Source organism: Anopheles gambiae, chromosome 3 (genome assembly GCF_943734735.2).
Source record: "Anopheles gambiae chromosome 3, idAnoGambNW_F1_1, whole genome shotgun sequence".
NCBI lineage: Eukaryota > Metazoa > Arthropoda > Insecta > Diptera > Culicidae > Anopheles > Anopheles gambiae.
In genome coordinates this window covers 31,232,707-31,255,507 of record NC_064602.1, presented here as the reverse complement: position 1 = coordinate 31,255,507, position 22,801 = coordinate 31,232,707, and the positions used below count along the sequence as shown (strand labels likewise).

The following is a 22,801-nucleotide window of genomic DNA, read 5'->3' as shown; positions in this document are numbered from 1 at the left end:
GCCAATATAACGTGGCCGTTCCAAACATGAGGCACCGGGGGTTGAGGGACCCCGAGCATTCGCAACCGTTGGCGTGAAGTTTTGAAAACCTATCCGCCGCCGGTCAGCATAACAATGCAGCATAATTTTTCCTTCCACCGCCTTTCTTGTCCTCTTCTCGCGCGTTTGTTTGGCGCATTGCGCTGCGCAAACCACGTCGTGGTCGTCGTCGTAGCAACAACAGTCGCAGCAGCAGCAGGAAGCTGCACGATTGCGAACACCACGCGGAGTTCCGTTTATACTACCGTTTGCGCACACGGACTTTTGCCGCTGCGAACGTAACTTTCTGTGGTGGGGGAAAAAAAACGCAAAACAAAATCGAAGGCTCCACCAGCGCGACCGTACTGCGCTTTGGTCTCTGCTGCTGTTTGTGTACTGTTTTATTCGGTTCTCTTCTTCTGGCGTACGAAACGAAATGGCACACAAAACGGATGAAATAAACAGCCCACCGCCTGCCGAAGGGTGGTAAGGGGCTAGATTGTTATCAATCGCCGCCAACGACTGGCGTCCGGTTGACGCGCTTCCGCGGAGGTTGTTCGGTCCGTCCCGGGGGTGAAGTGGCAAGATATGAGGTCAGGGAATAAAAACCATACTGTTGGATGCTTTTAGAGTGCAAACCTGATCGTGTAGTTGTAATAAAATATCATAAATATTTCTTAAGTTGTACAAAAAAGAACAGTCCGATGGAAGAGATGCTTCCAAACATTTGCGGTTCCATCTCGTTGCCAATTTAAAGCGCCATTTCTTTCAACAATCAACACCCGGAAGAGTGTTATAAACCATGTTGGAGGATTTTGCATCTTTTATAGCGAGAGGTCAATTGATTCTTCGCCCAAGCAACGGCAGGGAAATAAATTCTACACTCCACTCTCAATAAAACATCTAAAAAAAATAATAATAATAAAAACCATACCACTGAACCAGAACGTATTGGCATAAAATGAGAAAGAAGCATAAAATCGTAAATTGCTATCGAATTGCGTTTGCATGTGGTGAGAACCATTCATCCGCATCATCACTCCATCTCCGTCCGGTTTGGAACCATTCTTCACCACGCTTCATCCCTGTCACACTGCATCACCTGGTTGAAGAACGACTTGCGGTTTCTTATGTGAGTGACTCCGGCCGAACACCTCTTCAACACCTCTCGAAAGACTGCAAACAAGCGACGAACCTTGACGAAGCAACGGAGAAAGATTTGCTAGATTTATGCTCATCCAATCCATGCAACTCATTGTCTATGCGCTATCGCTATCCTGCACCATTCAATGCTGATTATGTCCCGTCGCGCTCGTTGGAACGCTGAAATATGACCAACATAATGATGCAGCAGCAGCAGCAGCAGCAGCAAGGCGATCATCTCCCAGGCGACGGCCGTTTACGTTGCGTACGTGCGTACAGTACGTGCGACGGCGTGCGGGAAGGTTTGCGTACGTGCCTCAATGGCCCGGTGTTGGTGGTGCAAATCGACCACCAATTATGCTCCGGCTCCGGAGATTCGCCTGTTCGTTAAAGGCGCCCAGTGCAACATTTCTCACAAAACCACCAGCCATCGCTGGTTCATTGGGCAGGCGATCTGATTATTTTGCAATTTATCTTCAGTGCACACGGGCTGGTTGTTTGCGTGATTGTGTATACTCCGCTCGCCCCTCAAGATCGTGGTGAGAATAAACAGAAAACACGTCTTGCGGGATGGCCAGCTCGCAGCTTAATGAGAATGCATCCTCTTTGCTTGATTTTGCAGCGCGCAAATGGACGCCCAACACTGTTGATGAACTTTTTTACGCTAAATTATACACTGCGAATAGGTTCCTTTTTTGCCCCTCAAATTTGCAAAACAAAACAAAAAACACTCGAAAAGGAGTGAATTGATATGCAAACACCCCACACGGCTCGGAGTGTGTGTGTGTGTTTAATAAACATGAATCAACAAAACGCGCGGTTTTCTAAAACAAACCGATAACAGTAAATAAAATCCTGCCCTGGCGCACGACTCCAAACGTTGGCGGCACCGAGACGCCAGCCTCGCGCGCCATCCATTTCCATTTCCATGTGGGGGCCTTGCGGAGTAGACGACCAATTGCTTTCGGCACATCATCTATTTCGTCCATCGGACGCTTCCCCGAGATTAGCCCCCATTGGCGAAAATTTATCTCCATTTCCATGTGGTGTTTTAATTTCCCCGTAGCTGGCTCTGGCACCCCGGCCAACGGATGGTAGTTAAAAACGGGTCGTAAAATAATTTAGCTTTTATTGCAGGTTACAAACTGTAAACGATTGTCCCCCGTGTCTCGGGGGAGTTTGCAAAACAAAAACCTGGACTTTCTACACAAAAAAAACACACATTTCAATTCAGTTGGTGTTGTGATTTTGTTTTGTTTTTGGGTCTGAAAGTCGTCTGCGTGGACCCCAAAAAATAAAACCGATAAATTTTTATTTTATAGGGCTGAATCATCCATACCGCGTCCTCCATTAATACCTTTGCGCTTTGTGTGGTTAATAAATATTCTGAGGAGGCCGATTAACGGGGGTGTGTATTGGACGATTTCGGCGCATTCGGTCGAAACACCACTCATTGACATTAGCGCAAAATATGAATCGGTTGGGTGAAAATTAATTTTATATCCAAATAGTGTTGGCCCGCCGTCGAAGAACGATCTTACGAGGGAAGAAAACCAACCCATTGATGAACTCCGTTCGTGTTGGTTTGGGTGTCGATCACGTCGATTTATTTTAATGCTTATTATTCCATTTTTATTACACAGTTTTTAGGCAGCTTTCCTGTCCTGTGTTACTGTACACTTTCTTGGCCTTGCTTTTTATCACGAGCGCAACACGGAACTGTTAACTGATCTCTGGTTAATAAACGCTCTGTGCTGTCTGCCACTGCCCCGCACGCCGGTTATTAAACGTTTCTCGCTCCAGAATTGGTTCGTGTATGGTTTGGTGCAGAATATAACAACACAACGCCCCAAATAACCATTGGAGAAGCGAGTCACCTTCACGACACCGGAGACTTATTGCTTTGCCGATCAGTGCTTACAGATATTGGCGAGTGGCAAGTCTGTGGCGAGGACCACAAAGAAACCACAAATGGTTCGATTTCGGGTCCCGTGGGTTCTCGATTCCGTTTCGTAGCCGTCCGATCATTACCGGCTGTACGCAAGCATCACGATCAAGGAGCGCATTTTTCGAACTCGTTTCGACTGCCTGGTGCTCTTGGTGCTTGGATGCACTCCTGCACCTCCAGGGCGCTGGAGAAGCAACTGCATACGTTATTTACTGGTGAAGGATGCAGTTTTCCTCGAGAACGAACAACTCACTGATCCTATCGAGCGAGGGCTTTCGTGTTAATACGCAGGTGAATGAAGCAACGTGCTTGCTCCCTCAAGTAATTGGAAAAAAATTGGTCAAAGTTTGTGTAATTTCTTTTTCGGGAAGAATGTTTGATGAAATGGTTTTGGGCAAATGTTTTGCTCGCTTCAAAACGGTTATCGAGATTTCCATTGAAACGCGAGAAGAGTGCCAACTGCGAACTGAGTTGCATCATAAATTAAGACCATATTTCTGATTTCGAAGAATGCACCACTGTCGGGGTCGCGGGCCAATATTGGATTACAACCCCTTGGGTGCTGAAGGCTTTTCGCGTGTGGCTTATCCTATTTTGATCCCGCAGCATGCAACGTTTCTTCTTCTGCCTCTGCCTCCCCTCAAACACTCAGCGTGGCCACGCGAACTTTTAAATTGAGTTCCGTATGAATGATAAAATACATTCCCCGTGCCGAAGAGCGGGCGTTCCGTTCAAACGCACAAAATCACTGCACGCGAGAAGCGCGCGGATTGATCTGACTGTTTCGCAACGGGGCTCAGTTTCAGAACGCCAAGAAACGCCATTCCCGGCGACCATCGTAACGAATCTGCTTTTCTACAGAATAACCCCCCACTGCCCAGTGCGCATTGTGCAGTCGGGGCGACAGCCGACAGCAGAAATGTGCACAAGATGACAGACAGCAGATATGGAGCTCGGACTCGGCCGCTTGGCGACTGTTTCTGTCTCTGCGCAATCCTATCTGTTGGGGCAAGAACGCTGCAATGTACGAAAATACTTGCTGAAATGCTTACGGGCAGTTAAGTTAAGGATGTGTAAAAGCGCGTTTTGCAGCATCCAGCATGGTTCTGGAGCTAAAACCAACGGCAAACTAACGCGTGCAAGACTACGCGCAAATGTGCTATTTAACCGAGGGAGATAATATATGTACACGTAACGAAAACATACATACGGTTTGCATGGATCAATGAAGTAAAATCGGTACCATACGTACGCGAGGAACATCCTCCCACTTTGCGCATATGTGTGTTGCCCGAGCAACTTGATCTTGATCGTTTCTCAAACCAACACAGCAAACGCAACGTACGCAACACGTCGTCCTGTTGCTGGCGATCATAAATCATACCGTTATCGATCGTCTCTGGTGGAACCGGAATGACGCCGGACGGCATCCTTGCTTTCGGTTTCCATACGTCCGATCGTGTTGCCCTGATGCTGATGATGATGTTCTTGTAGTGCGCGGAGAGGATGATGGCACTCCGTCCGAAATTCCTAGATCTTTGAACGTCCGAACAGAGTTATTGAAGGTATAAAACTTTTATTTACGATCACTGCATGCCACTATCGTTTTACGATTAACACAGAAAAATGAAAATGAATACCACGTTCGTCCCGATGTTGTGGGCATTCGAAGGTTGAATGTGGGTTTTTGGCGACTGTGGTGGACGATCGATTTCATTCAAGATTTGCATCGGAGTAGAGATGACTCATTCGCAGCCACTTCGATTGTGGCGATTGGTGGTATTTTAATATGCAACAGCTGTTTATTAAAACGTTGATATCTTATAAATTTTTAAACATATTTACTGCTTTATTTATTTGCTTATTCATTTGCTTTCACTTTCCACAATTTTACCATTATTTCTGTTTTACTATCTTAATTTTTTTTGATTATTTTAATAATTTTGTTAGCTTGCATTTTACCTATTTTGTTCAATCTTCTCGATTTATTATTGTTTTGAAAATTTTATTGTTATGAGCCGAGATACGTATCTTAATTATGCTTTATTGTTTAAGAATTATATGTAACTGTTAAGATATCTTTCTAGGCAATTCGGTATTGTTTGAGTAATATTTTCAAATCGAAAAGTAGCTAAAGTAAAAATGAAATAAAATGGAATCGGGATGATACTGTATACGAACTAATGAATATAATCAGCACGACTCTTACAGTACAATCGTCAGGCGCACATCTTCACAACTTCATGCACACCACGTCATGGATTCAAGTCCCGTATTTGGAAGAAGGAAGTGGTCTGTTAACACAGAAATATAATAATCTCACAGTACAGTGTATACCCAAACACCTCGAATTACAACACGCATTTATATTTAAGTAGATGTAATAAACGTGGTTGGGGAATTACATGCCACACTCCTCCCCACTTTCATTCACATCCCACACGCGCCCAAAAAAGGAGATAGTGAAAGCAGTCGCAAAGCAGAAACACATTCTTTTGATGTCTCTAGCTCCAGATTTTTATGCCTTATCGAATGGATATTGAACAACAGCAACAACAAAAAAGAACTCCAATGCCAGATCCCTCTAGGTTCTTCCGACACACCGGCTGTGTGAAACCCATTGCATAACACTCCGCAACACCGGCGTTTTTATGTGTGTTTGCCTGTTTTCTATGATATGTGGGTATGTTTACGCTACGCGTACTCAATAATCTGTGATCTCCAAACTGTTTCCTTCCTTTCCAGCGCCCTGCTACAGAAAACACTGTATCAAAGGCGAGTTACCACGCGCGACATTGAGGACGTGGCGGAGAGGATGATATCGAATGTTCTTTCGTGCGGCAAACAGTTTTTTTTGGGGGAGAAACAGTGCTCCACAAAACTCAATGGACACGGCACCCAAAACGAGACACTGGGAACGGGAGAAGGTAACGACGATGGCGGTGCCGGTTGATATGTTGTTTGGATACAGCAGAGGCGTCAAACTGACGCGCCTTTTTTTGCTTATTTTCTACCCTTCCCACTGTCCTAAACTTCCCTTCGGCCTGGTGCCTTCTTCTTATGCAGGGACTTTACGTCACACACATACACACCGAAAACCCCCGCATCTTGCTTCGGCAACCTGGCACCTGGCAGCGTTTGGAGCATCATCGTCGTCTTCTTCTGGTTCAGTCCTTGGAGCAAACACGAACGAACGGAGGCCAAAAGGGATTGCGCCAAGAATCAGGGCCCGAAAAAAGAACCCCAACTCCCACTCCCTACCCCATGCCCAGCCCTAAACCTACACAAAACAATCTTCCTGCTTTCTCCCTCTCTCTCTCTTCTTTTCCCACTTTCTCAAGCAACTGCATGAAGACGAACGTTCCAAACGGACTGAACGGAGTTGGCAAAAGCAAACTGGCGACTGGCCAAGATGCTGCGCTTCAGATTCGCAAATGCAAACGGTCGAAAATAAATCGAGAATCTACCTTTACCCCCACACCCAGCATATTGCCCTCCAACACCCATCCCTCTTCCAGCACAATGATTTGCGCCGTCTTTACCATCTCTGGCGAGGCTCCAACTCCACGCCAGCTTCTTTTTGGTGGGCACAAGTGTCAGCCCAGGACCGTCATTCTTCGCCCCCTTCCCTCCATCCTTTCCGCTGCTTTGTGGCCTCATCTACCCTCCAGATATAGTTCCCTTCACACTGACAGCTCTTCCTGATTTTGCTGCTGGTGGTGGTACGAAGGTGGTATCCATATCCGCCTAGGCGTCACAGATTCGCGCGTCGTTCATCCCTTCTTGAGGAGAGGGTGTCTTGAGGAGGGGCTGGTAACTGTGGTCGAGTTCTCCCGTGGACGCTCCTGCTGCATTGGCAAGCGTATGTATGCGATATCCACTCGAACTTCCTTTTCCCGTGCGCTCCCATTTTGACGAATGACCATCATTTCTCGAAGTTTGCCGTTGGCGTGGTGCTGGGCGAGATAATAATCGTTTTCTGGGCCCCCCCCCGTTGGTGGGGTTTCCTTTACGTTCTTTTATCTACACTTCTTACGCCTGGCAGATTCTGTAGCAGCAGCACAAGGCGTTTCGCATTTAAAAGAATTATTGGCCCGTTCTTGCTGCCCGTTCTGCTGTCCACGATCTTCTGCGATCGAGTGAGGACTACAAATCACATTAGAACCAATCATCTGGCGTGTCGGGCTGGCATCTCCTCCTGTGCACTGTTGTTGTTGTTATTGCAGGCTCTCCGTTCCGCAGCCATACCGGGGCTGTCAGTCAGAGCCCAGAGAGAACCGAGGGCCGGTTGCGTTCGTGCCATTCAATAGTGCCCGCGGGGCACACCTCGCCAGGTTCGGGGTGAAACTGGCAATTAATATTAACATAAGTGATATTTAGCCGTACCCGCTCTGACTACCGTTTTCGTGGCAGGATAATCACGCTTTTTTGTTGTTGGTGGAGTTGGTTTGGTTGTTGTTGTTGTTGTCGCACCAGACAAAATAAGAGTTTTGAAGAGGGAAGCAAAACAGCATCCACCTTGGCGGTGCCTGGTGGAGCCAGGCTGGCGCGTATCTTTCGGCGTTGTTGTCGGATAAGAAATCGGTCGAATGACACTTACGCGATACGCTTTTACAATGGACTAATTATGGAAATGAGCATTACCATATCAGCGAATACATTATGTACGGGGAGAGTGGTTTTTTTTTTGGTATAAAGTAAAACCTTCGGCTGTTGTGATTCGTTATGCAAAATGTTTAAAAAGTACACATTTGCTAAATGAACGAATAACAAATTGCTTGCCACTGTACGGTGCTGGTGCGTAATGACTACATCGAGACACATTAAAAATGGATAATGCATTAAACCAAGGCAAGGATTGTATTATTACATTGGACTGTTTTTCAATCTTTGATATTAGTCAAGGATGTTATTGAAAGAAAAATGAAATTTTAAAGCCAATTTTTAATTGAAATGTATCGAGAAATAAGTAGTAACGAACGATCATCGCATTAAAAGGTTAATCGCACATTAATAAGCAGAAGGAAATAACAATTTCTACCACAAAACAACACATATCAACAGTCCACAAATAAGCGCATAAAGCATAAACGCGAAGGGTATCAAATTATAGGGTTTAAAAACGGTCGTAAAACAAAGCGCTTGTCGTACCAATCGACACAAAAGAGGGCCATTTCCTTCAACTCCGATTAAACTCCACACTGACCATTCGAAATCATTTCATGTAGCTAGCTTGTCATGATGATTGTTTCACAATTTCTGTCCCTGGAACTATAGGGGAGCTGGTAGAATTTAAATGGCGTAAAATATTCGGTACCGCTCAGGATAGAGTTTCTTCGATTTTGCCACGCCGATAAATGCGCATAAAAGGACGCAAAAAAAAATCCCCCACTCAGAACGCAATCCAATCATCTCGATCGATAAATCTTTCGCAATTAAGCGCTCATTTTCACACCATCTCGGCGTGTTTGCGTGTGAGCCGGGCAAGGTGTGCGCCCGCGTGTTGGAGCCTCCACCGCGTTCATACTGATTCATCGCGATTTTGCTCATCCCATGTTCGAGGTTTTTGCTATATTTATGGCACGAGGGGCAAAATCGATGTTTATAATCAGCATATACACGTATGATATGGTAGAGGCAAGCATCTTTTCCACTGCCTTCTGCGATCACGATACGTTCGATCGATTCATCTCGATCGGAGCTTCGAGCTTCGCAGAATACGGATTAGTCCCCATCGATCGTGTGCGTTTTGCTAGGTTCTTTTTCTTGTAACGATAGATTTGTTATTATTTCTGATATCATCCCACCAATATTATCCAATTTTTGAGATGCTTTAATGCCCACACTTTAGAAAAGGAAAAAAGTTCTCCAATAAATTTCTCTTCAGTACATTCTTCTGTGCCGCGCGGAGTCTTTTGTGTCGCGCAAAGGAAATAACCATGCTGGCGTGAGTTACGACCATTACTACCATTGGCAAACGGCGAAGAAGAACATGTTGGTTTGCTTGTATTGCGATTATCTACTCAGTCACACACGTGATCTTGTCATCGATCGAATATCGAACATCTGTGTCGGTGGAAATCTATACGTCCGCGTGAGTTATAACGCTTAGAAATTTGCATACCTAACGTAGAACATCTAGAGTCTAGTCTGGGCCGGTCTTCGAATCTTCAACGACCAAAAAGCCGTCATATTCGTCTCTGTCCCAAACACGCTAAACGCTAAAAGTTTGCTTCGGTTTAGTCAATGTCCGCTGGCGGGGCAAATAAATTGCCCATAAATCACTGCTCACTATTTTGGCTAATTGAAGGCTATTACGCGGGAAAATTAATGGCAAACGATCACTTGGAACAGAGGGGAAAAGGAAGAGATCGACTCTACGAGAAACGCGCTGGTAGGGTGCCCAGATTGCCCACGACACCGAATGTCCGAGCCGTGTCATATCTAATCTAAACGTTTTTGTGCAATAAATTAACCCCTCTGCCCGACGTCGCCGGCCCCAAATGTGCGCGCCCGAGACTTGTGGCTCGGTTGTTTTTTTTGAATGAACTCTCCGAAGGTGTAGGTTCTTCCCTGCCGTCCTCTGCGCAGAGTGAGATGATCAAAACTTCATCAAACCCACGAGTTATCTTTAGGTTCTTCCTTCAACGCATTTGATTACATCTGAAACGGGTGCGCGACAGTCCTCGCGGCCCGGCCGCGACTTGAGCCAACGAGATTCTTGGAGCAACCAGGAATCTCTGCCCTTTCCTCTTCCACTTTCCAAAGGGGAAACCGTTCTTTGATGGCTGTCCGCGTACATAATGCATTCTCAATGGTTGGTAGATAACGAACATTACGTTCTCTACACCCCATGAAACTACGCTGCTGCTCGTTGCTCACCATCGATCGGGTTTGATGCAAATCAATGTTTTTTTTCTCTCTCCAGTTTCCCACTTCCCAGTGAAAGGTGGTTCCGGGTCCCAGGAAAAAAAGGCATAGTTTGAAGAGGCAAGGATACGCGCCAGCTTCTTGCCGGCATCATCAAACGGCGGTCAAAGTGGAGTAATAAAAAGAAATATTGTGTCGCACGGGAGGTCTTTCAGAATGGGTGTTGGTTTAATTGGATTTCATTTTTCTTTGTCGGCACTGGATGGCGTGAGGGAGCGTCCGTTCGCACGCCGCAAGCACCTTTTGGGAGCTTTTGTGGAGGGACATTTTGGGACTGGCGGGCCGTCTAATGACCGATCATTCTCAAATTATGCTAATGGAGGTTGTTGTTGGTGGTGGTGGACAGTGTTTGGCGGTTGTCGTCGGTGCGATGGAGCAAAAGGGGAGTTTGAAATTGAATGAATTTTCTCTGTGTTCTTACCGGTTGGAATGTTGTGGAAGATAAGCGCACGATCACTAGCGAAGGAGGTGATCATTGTCGGGTGAAAGATCCGCGTTCAAAAGTTAAATTAAAAAATAAATATTAAAATGATGCTTTATCAAAGTCTTCGAAGCTATCTGCGATCACCTCCAAAACTATTTGTGTGACCTTTAGGTACGATCTCAAATATGTATGTGACTCTAATTCCATCTAACCACACCACAAAATCCCCACAGCTTGATTTAACGCCTAACGCCATTACAACTTTACCATCGCCACCTTCAATCCTATTATGGGAATCAACGCCATAATAATAATCAAAGACGAAATCCCCCTTGGGACAAGACAAAAGATTATGATAATTTATCCACCAAACCACGGGGTCATTCATGTCACCAAAACATTAACCGTGGCGATCATCAGAGCCGTGGCCGAAGGATAATAATGTCTCACCACACCACGGAGTAGTAGTGGTAGCTCCTAAGCGCTGAACGTTCGCTTCCATTTTTAGACATTCCGGATGGCGCCTGCCAAAATGTCGTTTGATAATCAGCATATAACGTTTATTTTTGAGCGGCAAAAAATGGCAGCTGCTTATGCGCTATAGGAAAAGGATCGCTCATCTTGCGACTTTCCCGCGAGCGCGCCCTGTTGCTGCAGGAGGCAAATTGGAGAGAAATTTAACGAAACGCCATTAAAACACAGCACCACGCCGTCAAACGTTTTCACGCGCCAGCCAAGCTGCCGGGATTTAGCAGCTGGGCGCGCGCGTTCGTGTCTGTACGAGGATATAATCGTCCGATAATCAGTCGCTTGGAGGGGTTGGATTAGGACCGCAAGCGTGAAGCGTTTCCAAAAGCCACATAATCTAGCTTCTACAAAGACGAAGCTCACCATTCACGGTGCGTATCAATAAAGATCACCAATCCAAGTATCCATAATTCCGGCCCATTTTGAGCGCCTGATCCACCAAAAAAAAAAGCTTCCTAAGCCACCCCCGAGGCACCTTGGACGGCTTGGCTGTGGACGGCTTCTAACCCCCTAGCGTGCGTAAATAAAGATTACCATTTGTTTGCCCCTTTATGGATCACGCGATCGCGCTCCGCAGCCATTGAGAGAGATTTGAAAACCCCAAAAAAAAACACACGCCACAACATTTCTAGACCTAAATATCTCGCGCGGGTGGAGGTTACACCTTTGGGCTCCGGCGTTCGATTCGAACCTCAAAAAACGAAACCAAGATACAACGCAAAAGGTTGCTTAAAAAGTGTGCCAAACGGACCATTCTGTTCGTGATCGCGTATTGCGGTCTTGAGGACACGGAGCTGCTCCCCAAACAGAAATTCCCTTGCGAAAGGGTTCGGCTTCCAAAGAGGCAAACCCGCTTAGGTTCACCCGGAAATGGGTAATATTTTTCTAAACGAGGTGGTATTTATGAGGTATGATGGAGATAGGACAAGAGCCCAAAAGCCCCGTAAAGCTTCAAACCACCACCACGGCGGAAGCGGATGACACTCCGTAAGCCGACACGGTAGGGGAAGGCAGCGCGATCAACGGATTAAGATAAGCAACGAGATCATCCGACGCCGGGGACCACCAAGGGTGTGCCATTCGCCGTATGAAAAGTTTCACCCGCAAATTCATGGGCATTTCCATTCGCGGCCGAGCCCCCTGCGATCGCGATCTCTACTCTCTGTAAACAACAGTTTATTTTTTGTGTTCGCCAAAACAGCACTACGAGGAGAGCAATGTATGTGCGCGCGCGCGCGCTCGCAACATTTGTGCATAAAATTAGCATAATCCGATGTTGTTTTTTGTTTTGCAAGAAAACGCACAGACACGGTCAGTGAAATGAGCGACGGAACGATTATATGCTGCCAGTTGAGCTCATTTGTATTCTTGCGTTCGAATTTTATGAAAAGGCAACTTATCAGAGGGTGCTGTAAACGTGTCCGTTGTTCCATCCAATTACACGCATACACGAGCGTACGGGGAGCCTCTTCAAAAGCTTCATCAAACAGGGTGATAAAGCTGACAAACAACAACAGCGCAGAGAAAACGCGTAACATAAAACACTAAAACACCAATCCATACGAATGTGTCAATTGACGTCGTCTGATGCTACAGCCAGTAGGGCCAGGGAGAGGAGGGAAAAAGGGGGTTCAAATTTTCACCTTCTCGTGAACAGAAAGGGGTGAAAAATATACTACCATCTTAGATACGCTTAATTATGATGTCAAATAAACTTGATGTACGTCTTGCACTCGGCCACCCTCTCTCGACGGACAACCCCGCCGGAAGCAGTAGCGCGTCCATCTTAAACAAACAATCGTACCCATTCACAGGCAAATGCTGTCCTCCCTTGGTGTCACGAGAGCGTAGGGGTATATAAAGCTACCACCCAAGACGCGCAATAATAGCACGCTCGGTGGCAGCATCGGCACACGGGTGTGTACGACCAACGTTGCCTTCCGCAACTCTACACTCTACAGTGCTGTTTGTGAATTAAACAAACAAACCAATCGAGACGCTGGGGCTGTTAGATGGTTGTTGTTGCTGCTGCTGTTGCTGCTGGTCCTGTTTGTACAGCTCTTCTCTAGCTAAACGCAGCCACCGGTGACAATCCAAACACACACACACACACACACACACACACACACACACACACACACACACACACACACACACACACACACACACACACACCACAATCTACCGTGTCGAGTGGATGTCATACATTTATCGTCTACTTGTTTATATTACTATTACGACAGTGATGCTCATGATCGTAAGAGGGAGGAACTGGACCTGCAAGGGAATTCCTTCAAACACCTGTGTAGCTTTGCTTGATGAGAGGGGAGAATAAACGCGGAATGTAACGTCGTTTAAATCCTCGGGCTTGACAGTGCAATGTATAGCGTGCTCGCTTCGGACAACAGCGACCAGTGTTGATGTTCTCAATCCAAGCCGAAAGCAGAAAATCGAACAAAGTTTTGATCTTTAGTTAACTTGCCTATACACGGCCTTCGCAACGCAAATAAGGTTGTCCTCAACTCAACTCCTATACTAGCGTTGGAGCTGCTCATAGAAACATACCGATCCTGGATGGAATGGAATGCCGCCGACACTTTATCTTATGACTTGTAACTGGTCCATTCCGGCAATAGATCTCATTGTCTACATCAATTGATTTTGGAACTGATCATTGATCAATACTGATCTTATTTACTAATAATAAATTCTGAACAACGAGAGATACCCGACTTGGAACCAATCTAGAACCAAAAACGGTCTTGAGACTGATCTCCAATCTATATCGGCCATCGAGGTAGATCCTGCAACAAAATCGGTCCTGAAACTGAAACTGATTCAGAACCCCCATACTAATCCTGAATCTAATTCTGAAACCCATACCGGTCCTGGAGCTGATTCTGAAGCCATAACGGTCCTGGAACTGGTTCCACACTTGTATCAGCTCTGGATTTGATTCAGAGCCTGCACCGGAAACTGTACCTGTATCTAAAGCTGCTACAGTGTTTGGTTCTAGTCAACAACCCATACAATACCTGCTTAGAAATACAGCCATAGGTACCTAATGCAATGCCCCGTTACTTCTTACACAAATTTGTTTACACACACAGATATTTGAAACGACAACACCAAATCCCTAATTCTCCCCGCATACATCATTTTGGTTGCATATCAGTTTACATATCCAGCGTTGTGTAATATTCTGGAACAAAATTTACAACAACAAAAATAAACAAAATATCCGTAACCATAGAAGGAATAAGTGCATCGGTGCGAAAATACCGTGGCCCGAATAAAACCACTCAACCTTCACAACCACCCCGAACACCATTCGATGGCAGCAGCAGCATACACACGCGTGTGTGGTTTCAGGCTTCAAAAGTGACGCACACACAACACAAACTGTGTGACGGGCGGCGGCAATCCCTTCAAGTGCATACTCCACCACCCCCAAATGCCAGGGGGAAACATGAGGGACAGGTGGAGGACGATGATGACACCACCCAACCGTGACCACACAAACCAAAAACCATCCCTCGGACGGGCGGCACTTTTAACTGTAGAAAAACACACAAAACCCTGTGCTTGAGGGACGCAAAAATGTAGTGCTAAGTGACAAATGGAAAACCGCGAACCCCGCATCCCCCCATCCTTTGTGCGCCATAGAACGGATGTTTTTTTCTTGCGGCACGGAGTGCACGATTCACCCTCCCTCGCTTGTGTGTCAAGTGGAGTGGAAAAGTGACTGCAAACGCGCGCAATGCAAAACCCGCCGCGTTCCGAGCGTACTCGCATGGAGCCGGATCGGAAATTCAATACGGTTGATGTTTCGATCCATGATGGATCTCTTCCGAGAGAGGCCGCTGGGTGGTGTGAGCATTTCTTTACGCAACAGGATTGGGGAACACATTTTCCAAACCGTTCGATGGGACGGATTGTTTGTGTGCCGCAACCGTATCAAAGGACGAGAGCCAAGCGCTGACGGTTGAACCTTTTTGCCCCTAATGGGTTTTGATGTTAGCTCGAATGTTGGTCGCTCCCTTTGGCAAGCTGTTACACGCATTTATTTATTGCTAAAAAGCTCCCAGCACCATCCCGCCCGCAGAAATCGGGTGCCTCCCCTCCTCCATAGCTCTTAAATGGGTTTGTGTGAGTTTTTTTACTGTGCGCGCGCGGCATTTGTGCATGCGATAAATAATATAATTTTTAAAAGCGCACACCCTGCTCGGTTGCGATCCAATTTTTTTTAACGATTATTAAAAGGATTCATTACATTTTAGTGGGTAATTTGTGCGCCAGCGAAGCGGGACACGCATATCATCAATTATCGCGATAAAGATACCGCAGGCCGGCGGCTGCCGAAGCACAAACACAGGGCAAGCGTGCAAAACCGAGCGGCGAGCAAAATGACACGCGACCTCGCGTACAGTCCCACCAAATGCGGGTGATATTTGTTGTCCACCAACGAGGGGCTGTTTTTGAATCGATGGCGGGAGAAATGGACGATCAATGGTTCATGGGTTGCAGGCAGCAAATTTTTAAAAAAAGGAGCAACCTCCGCAGGCCAAAAAACTCCAACAGCCAACAGTGTTCATGCGCAAATGCAAAGCTTCCCCTGCTCGGTGCAACACCTTTTCGTGTTAAATGTTTCACCAGTTTTATTTTTTCACTCGTCGATCGAAAAGCCCTTTGGTGTGCGCCCGGATTGGGCCGGAACCATAATTATCGGTCATATTTTTTCACCCATCCCATCCACTCCACCCGCTTTGCGCTCCAACAATGAGTGTTGCAATTTATGGCCGGCAAAAACCGCGATTGGAAGATATCGGCGATCTCAAATCGGTCGCGGTGTAATTACACGCAAACCGGGACCATAGTGTATTACGTGTACAATTAGCGATTATATTTTATTCTGTGCATCCGCGCGATCGGTTTGATCGGACTCCCAATTATCAGCTACGATCGATTGGTTTTGCGAGCAGCGTTTTGTGGAGTGCAATTTTTTAAGAAGCAATTGTGACTTCAATTTCAAGCCCGGCTCGAGTTCATTGGCCACAACCTTTCCGGTGGCACAATAGATTCTGGCCTCATTAGGAAAACCGCTCTCACAATACGGTGATGGATAGCTCTAGCAGTATGATCGACATCATCTCGTTCATCAGCGCGCGAGGGTCAGCAGACGACGAACCTAATGCGAGGGAAAACTGCCTACAAAACATAGCCAAAAAAAGAGAAACATTCATTATTGTAGGAGAACCTTCTCGCGTGATGCGATTAGAGATCAACAACATTGTTGACGCACCATTACGCGCACACATGGGATATCCAACTCCAACGCCAAAAAAGGGGTTGCTGCTGTCGAGAGCAGAAGAGCGCACCGAAAACTCACGCTGAATCCTTTTGAAAAGTGCTCCACTCTGCTCTTCATCGTGGCCTTCTTTAACCCACATACACACACACACACACACACACACGATGCCGTAGCGCCATCGCCAGATCGACCAGATTCGGCGGACCTTGGCGTCAGGGAGACGCGGCGCCTTGTTGACGCCTTTCGAAGTTCATCCCGCCGCGGCCGCCGCATGGGGTTCACCTTTCGGCGCGGTGCGAATATATGTTTTCGGAAACATCCCTTTTTTCTTAACCACCACCACCTCCACCACCACTAAGTGCGACTGTTACAAAAACGGCCACCGAAACCTGTTTCCTGGATGGGTTTTTCTCTGTTTTGTTGTGCAGTTCATTCAAGCACGCAAGCAGCAGTCGAGGTTCTTTTCGGTTTACTTGCCCGCGTTACGTCGCGGTGTTGTTGGGCGTCTTGGGCCGGACGATCTCACTGGCAGCGGCTGTGCGGCGGATGCTGGGTGTATCCCGCATGTTAGCTCACATTTAGTCGTTTTTAATACATCATAAACATAAAGAAAATATGTATAATCATCGCTCGCGTCCAAGTGCCGTCGGTCAGTCACGAGGGTAACGAGGTAACGGTAGTGGTACGTCATGCTCTACCGGCTAGCGGTGGTCCCGAAAAGCGCCTAAACGGTTCGGAGGTCCCATTACTTAACACTTCCTTCTCGTTACCTTAACGGGCAGTACCACCCCGGTGGTGGGGAGCGTTGTGGGAGCAAAACCAGATTTCCCGTCTGCATGCATCGGGGCAATATTGGTCCGTTCGCCGGAGGGTGATCATGCTTGTCAGAACTCGTCCAAGATGAGACCTTCCAGCGAGGGTACGGTTCATAATTGGTGCATGCAGTGACATTTAGGGGCATTTTCACTAGACCATGTAGCGCTGCACGGCGCCGCTGCGTGCGTTGTCGACCATGTACAGCGACTAATTAAACACGTGATTCAATGTACATGTACACAGTTGACATGGCAACGGCTGCGTACTATACGCAAATACCAAATGTTACACTTTTTAAAGCGAACTTTTCCACTCGCTTTTAGATTATTGACCTCGTGCGTATTTCCCTATTGGGCAGGTTCGGTAAAAGTGGAGCACCGTTACACCCCCTTCTTGCTGCTCAATTGCGGTAATGCGCGAAGCACTCCGCAGCAAACCTCGGACGACACTGTGGTAACAAATCCTTTTAGCACTCGCATACCCCACTGGTCCCGCTGTCTCCCGGGAAATCGTATTCTGCTACAAAGTAAAAACGTGGAACGTGCATGGACCTTCCACGAACCGGCAATTGACGTTTGACGGAGCTCGCCCCGCCATTTGTACGGCAATTCCGTGCGCAAACAGCCAAGTGGTGAATCCTTACGTGGTAAGCCTGTTTCACGACCGAAAGGGGGGTCCACCGTCACAGATTTCATTGATTTTTCTTCCCCCGACGTGTGCACTCGCTTCCGATCGACCCTTTCCACCGACCGTAGGAGAAGGTGTTGAGTGACGGGTTGCTGCTGCTGCTGCTTCTTCCGCCTAAAAGAAAACATAAACATGCCACAGCTTTCCCGCGAAATTAAAATTTCCATCCAAAGCTAGGACCGTTTTATGGCTGAAGCTTTGGAGTAGTGACTTATGCAAACGTTGCCCGTAATGGACACCCGTGTGTGTGTCGATGGGCGCTCGGACAAATGGCGACGATGAGTCCATTCCGGCACGGCGTTGTTGCCATTGGCGGCCGCCCGATTAGCATAGCAAATGGACCCTGCAGCCGCCCGCGTCAATGGGCCCGATCGGTTTTACATTCCATTTTACTGAAACCGAAACGCGGCGAAGAGAAATTCTCCCGCATCGAGTTTAGACAGGGAGTTTGTCCGCCTTCGCGAACCGAAGCTCCCTGGATGGATGGGCTCTGAGCGGACGAAGGTCGTTTCAATGAATAGGAATCGACAAATTTACGATAACTGCACATTGATGAGGCTCATTTCTCTGCAGAAATCGATCGACGGGAGGGGGAATATTTACTGTCCGAGCTGCCAAACGTGTATCGTTTTGTGAAAGATTTTCTTTGGCTAGCTGAAATCTGACCCGCTTGCCGGGTTGCCCCCCTTAGACCCACGTGAGTCTTGCGGCCGTCGTGAGGGTCGGATGCTGGAGACCCTCTCAAGAGCGGACTGCCTTCTGCCGTCACAACACCCACGTTTACGCGATGTGTCGAAATTGGTGGCCGATGGAGCAGATTTTTAATGGGAGATGTGCCACGGAAAGTCCGCTTTAACGGCTCTATCGCCAACGGAATGACTTCTTCGCCCGTGGGTGTGCTGGTGCTTTTTGAATTGAATTAAGCCAGTAGTGGCATATGGTTAAATGGCAAACGCTTTGCAGTTTGAAGTTGCCAAACCGTTGGAGTTGCCTGTTGAGAGAGATAATGTGTCCTCAAGAAGGGGGGAGGGGGGCAGTATCCATCCTCAGATACCAAAGCTCCCGTCATTTTGGCGTCATTTTGGCCTCTAGTAAAACACTTCCATTTTGTACGCCATCAGCATCCAGCTCGTCCACTCATGCGTCTAATTCACCGAAAGCTCTTACCTGTAAAGAAAGAAAAAAAGGTCCGATGTAAAGTAAAACTCATTAGTATCGCTATTAAGGCATTATGACAGGGTGGCGAGCGAGGGATGGCACAGTTCCCTGACGGCATTAACGAGCATCAGAGCACATTTGCGCGCGGTGACACATTTGACAGTGGGCCCGTTGGCGTAAGCGATTAGTGGTTCTCCACAGTGTGAACACGGTGATTTCGTGGCAACACACTTCCGGCCCCCAGGTCGGAGTCGGAAAAGGGAATAGGAGCGCTCGCTGTTAAAAGAGCAAGAGTTTGCAAGTACCGCTCGCAGCAGCCTTAATGAGAAGCCCACGCGCGGTGTGTCGTGCGCGCACGCACCGCAAAACCCCTTTTGCGCACCACAATGTAGCCATAAAATGGTACGGCTCGTTACGCCTGGCAGCACACTCTATTGCGTAGGCGCATCATCATCATCTCATCATCATCGCGTGTGTGTGTCGCGCAAAGCGAGCGGCGAAAGCAAAAGCTCTTTCCGGGAGAGAGGGCGCACCAAACGTAGGCGACGCCACGCGAGATTGTGCGCGGCAGAGGCGTCGAGAAGGAGGTTGAGGCTGAGAAATGGGATGCTGTCTAGTGGCTGTAGGCTCGGAATTAGTTACCCCGGGGCATGCGATCTTCAAACACTCAGGCGCGCTCATCGTCCTAATTGTTCCACCACTTCCACCACTACATTACTCTCCCGGATCGTCCTCATCTCGGCCGGCCGGCGTTAATCAATATCTTGTTGCATTGCACACACCGCAGCAGACAACAACTACATCGAACACTGTTGGCAGTCTTCCCAAGGGCGACAGGAAGATAAGCGATCGGCAATTAAATCCTATCGGAACCAGCGCGCACCATCCCGCAAGCACAGCGCTTCGCGTAATAACTTTTCACGTGCGCGATGACTTACTTAGTGCACGCGGAACGGGAAAGAGATTTATTCCCCCTTTTTCGAACCGTGGCGAAGCTGAGCGTCTTCTTTGTGCCGATTATTTATAGAAATCTCATTAAACGATAATTTGTAGCATGATTAATCATTACAGCTCGCGCCGAACACCGCTACCCAACGCAGTGCAGAAGAAGATTCACTTAAATTAAAAGAAAATATTATTAACCCTGTCACGTCGCTCATCCCGCTCTATCCCGCAAAGCTTATGTACGATGAAAGTGGGCATCATATCTTTGTCTTTTCCCACCTTGCAGGATGCATTAAAGCGAATTATTGCACGCTTCCTCACAACAACACTGCTGCCCACGAGAGAGAGAGAGTGTGGTTAATTTTAAATCACGCCGATCGCCGTTAGGGCAGCAGGCAAGTGCAGTGCGAGCGATTTAAAGCGGGAAAACCAATGTTTTCACACCACAAACCGGGGTAAAGTGAGTCGATCCAAAGAGCTGGCCGCCTGTCAAGGAATCACGTGAGACGCGTGTCATCCGCTTGTTTGCGCGCACAGCTCGCTGCGCTCCTCCGAGGATCGGGTGACGTTAATTAGCATTTTGATCGACGTTTTCCTGCCCCACTGTCACTCTGGAGGAAGCGGGTGCGTGGGTTGTGGATTAGTTTCTTAACAGCGGCAGGAAAGGGATTCGCATCCGGATCTGTCTCGGGAGGATGTGTATGTGTGTCTTTTTACGCGCAATATTGCACCCTGACGCAGCAGTCACAGTCGTCGTGAGTGCAACAGTACACCAGGCGAGCGTACTCACATTACAACTTCTGGTTTGTTTTATTTGCTCCGCACATCCGTATGCAACCTCGGTACGCAAGTACATAATAAATATTGATTGCTGCACTACTGGTGCAAGGATTACGGGTTCGATTTATTGCACAACCCTTCAGGCGTAGCCTTCCGATCTGACCTGCCTGAATGACACACTCGAAGCGAAAATGCTTTCTTTTAACAAATAATCAATGTAAAATCTGTTCCGAACCGATCAATTTTCTCTCTTTTCTCTCTCGCACGCTGTAACGTATAATTTGAAGCACAAAACTAACCCCTGCACAGCCCCGTCACTGCACCCGTGGACCGTGACAAACACTGTACTTAACTGTAATGGACACGGGCACATGGCGGGGTCAGCAGTGATGCCGATGCCGCACATAGTTAGCGCATAGCACCAAACCCCGGGCCAACCAAAACAAATCAGTCGTAATTACAATCATTTCTTAGTAAAAACATTACTCGCGTGGCCCTGGTGTAGCGGCAAATTATCCAGCCCCTCTGGTGGTGCTGGTGTTTAAATTGTGTACGCGGAATACATTTATTAATGTGGCACCAAAAAATAAAACCGTGTAAATAAATTACGTGCAAAATGATGGGGCTTGGCGTGGTATAAAAACGCGCCCCGGTGTGCTGCTCAGCCTAAAACCAGAGTTGCTGGTGAGATCTCTCCTGCGTCTACCGAGAGTTCTACATTGCGAAGAAACGACCATTTTAATCAGCATGAAGCTGGTCACGATTGTCCCGGTGGTGGTGGTTCTGTTTTGCCTAATGGCCGCAGCCAGTGACGAGAATGAAGCGGCAACGCGCAGATGGAGCCTTTTACCCAAACGACCGTCCACCCCGAAGTGGAACCTGTCAGCAAAGCCCTGCGCGTGTCCCCGCACCTACAAGCCGCTCTGTGCCAGCAATGGCCAAACCTACAACAATCACTGCGCGTTCAAGTGCGCCAAACAGCTTAACGCCACGCTGTCGGTGAAAGCGCAGGCGCGCTGCGACGAACCGGACGTACGTGACATATTGGTTTGAGTACAATAGTGTGCACAGCACAGAATACAATGGATCGAAATAAATGATTAACAGAATGCTTGAGAAGATTTGATTTGATTATAATTTCGCTCGGTCCACATTCCAGCGCACCGTTTGCGTATTGCGCGGGCTATAAAAAAGAAATAGTTCGACCAGGTGCGCACTAGTTTTGGGGAGAGAATGAGTGCAGGCCGTGCTGCTGCTACTGCTGCTACTACCGTAATCTGCGTCCTTCTGGTCGCCAGTACGCTTGTGCCCGCCTGTGAAGTTGGCTACTTTCCGACGGAACTTTGCTGCTGCACCATGCACTACAGTCCGGTGTGTGGCAATAACAACCGGACCTACCATAACTACTGCATCCTGCGCTGTATGCGCATCCGGGTGAACCGCACGCTCGAGATGGTACACCGGTGGGAATGTGGAACGACGCCGGACGAACGAAAGGCGCTCGACCTTGCTGACGAACCCTGGGTTAGTGATCCCCACGCGGATCAGATAAACGATACGGATTTTCACTGGGAAAAGTATGCAAACCTAGATTAGCAGGTGTGGTGTGTGACTGGTGTGTTTAGGTGTTGAGAATTTAGACAAGGCGCAAATGCAAGAAGCCCTCGATCCGGTCAACGCGTGTAAATATACTTGCCCCAATGAAGCTAGCGAGTTGGGATTGTAATTTTTAGGACGTGTGTTTATCACTCAATCGCTTGCCAGTTGCCTCTGTTGCTGTCTCTATCATTAGATTCACTTTAGCTCTGCTTCCGTTAAACGCTACAACCCACGGCAAAGTCCTCCCTCGAAAAAGCTCAACAACAATCATGATACCATGTAATTATGTGCTTTTTTGGGGAGCGTCTTCTTCACTCTCTCTGTGTCTTGCCTTTTTTTCTTTATCTGTGCCTCGCCGTTTTCTGTATATCTGAATTAAGCGCATGTTCATCGAAATAGACGGCGGCATTAGCTCGATTGATCAGCGAGGACCCGGTCGCGATCCTTCCTACGAGAGACAGCCTGGGAAGTCGACTAATGACTGGGCCGTCTAATCGTCTCATTTCTTACGGAT

The 22,801-nt window shown here is 47.6% G+C and overlaps 2 protein-coding genes across 3 annotated transcripts in view; one reads left to right on the top strand and one right to left on the bottom strand.

Annotated features, from left to right (window-relative positions):
• LOC1271240 (bone morphogenetic protein receptor type-1B) overlaps positions 1-22,801 on the bottom strand; it is a 125,519-nt gene that overhangs the window by 67,560 nt on the left and 35,158 nt on the right. The gene's annotated exons all lie outside the window — the stretch shown is intronic.
• On the top strand, positions 21,349-21,797 carry LOC4577980 (serine protease inhibitor dipetalogastin). Its single transcript, XM_001230686.2, has one exon. The coding sequence runs from the start codon at positions 21,436-21,438 to the stop codon at positions 21,739-21,741; it is 306 nt and encodes a 101-aa protein (XP_001230687.2). The 5' UTR covers positions 21,349-21,435; the 3' UTR covers positions 21,742-21,797.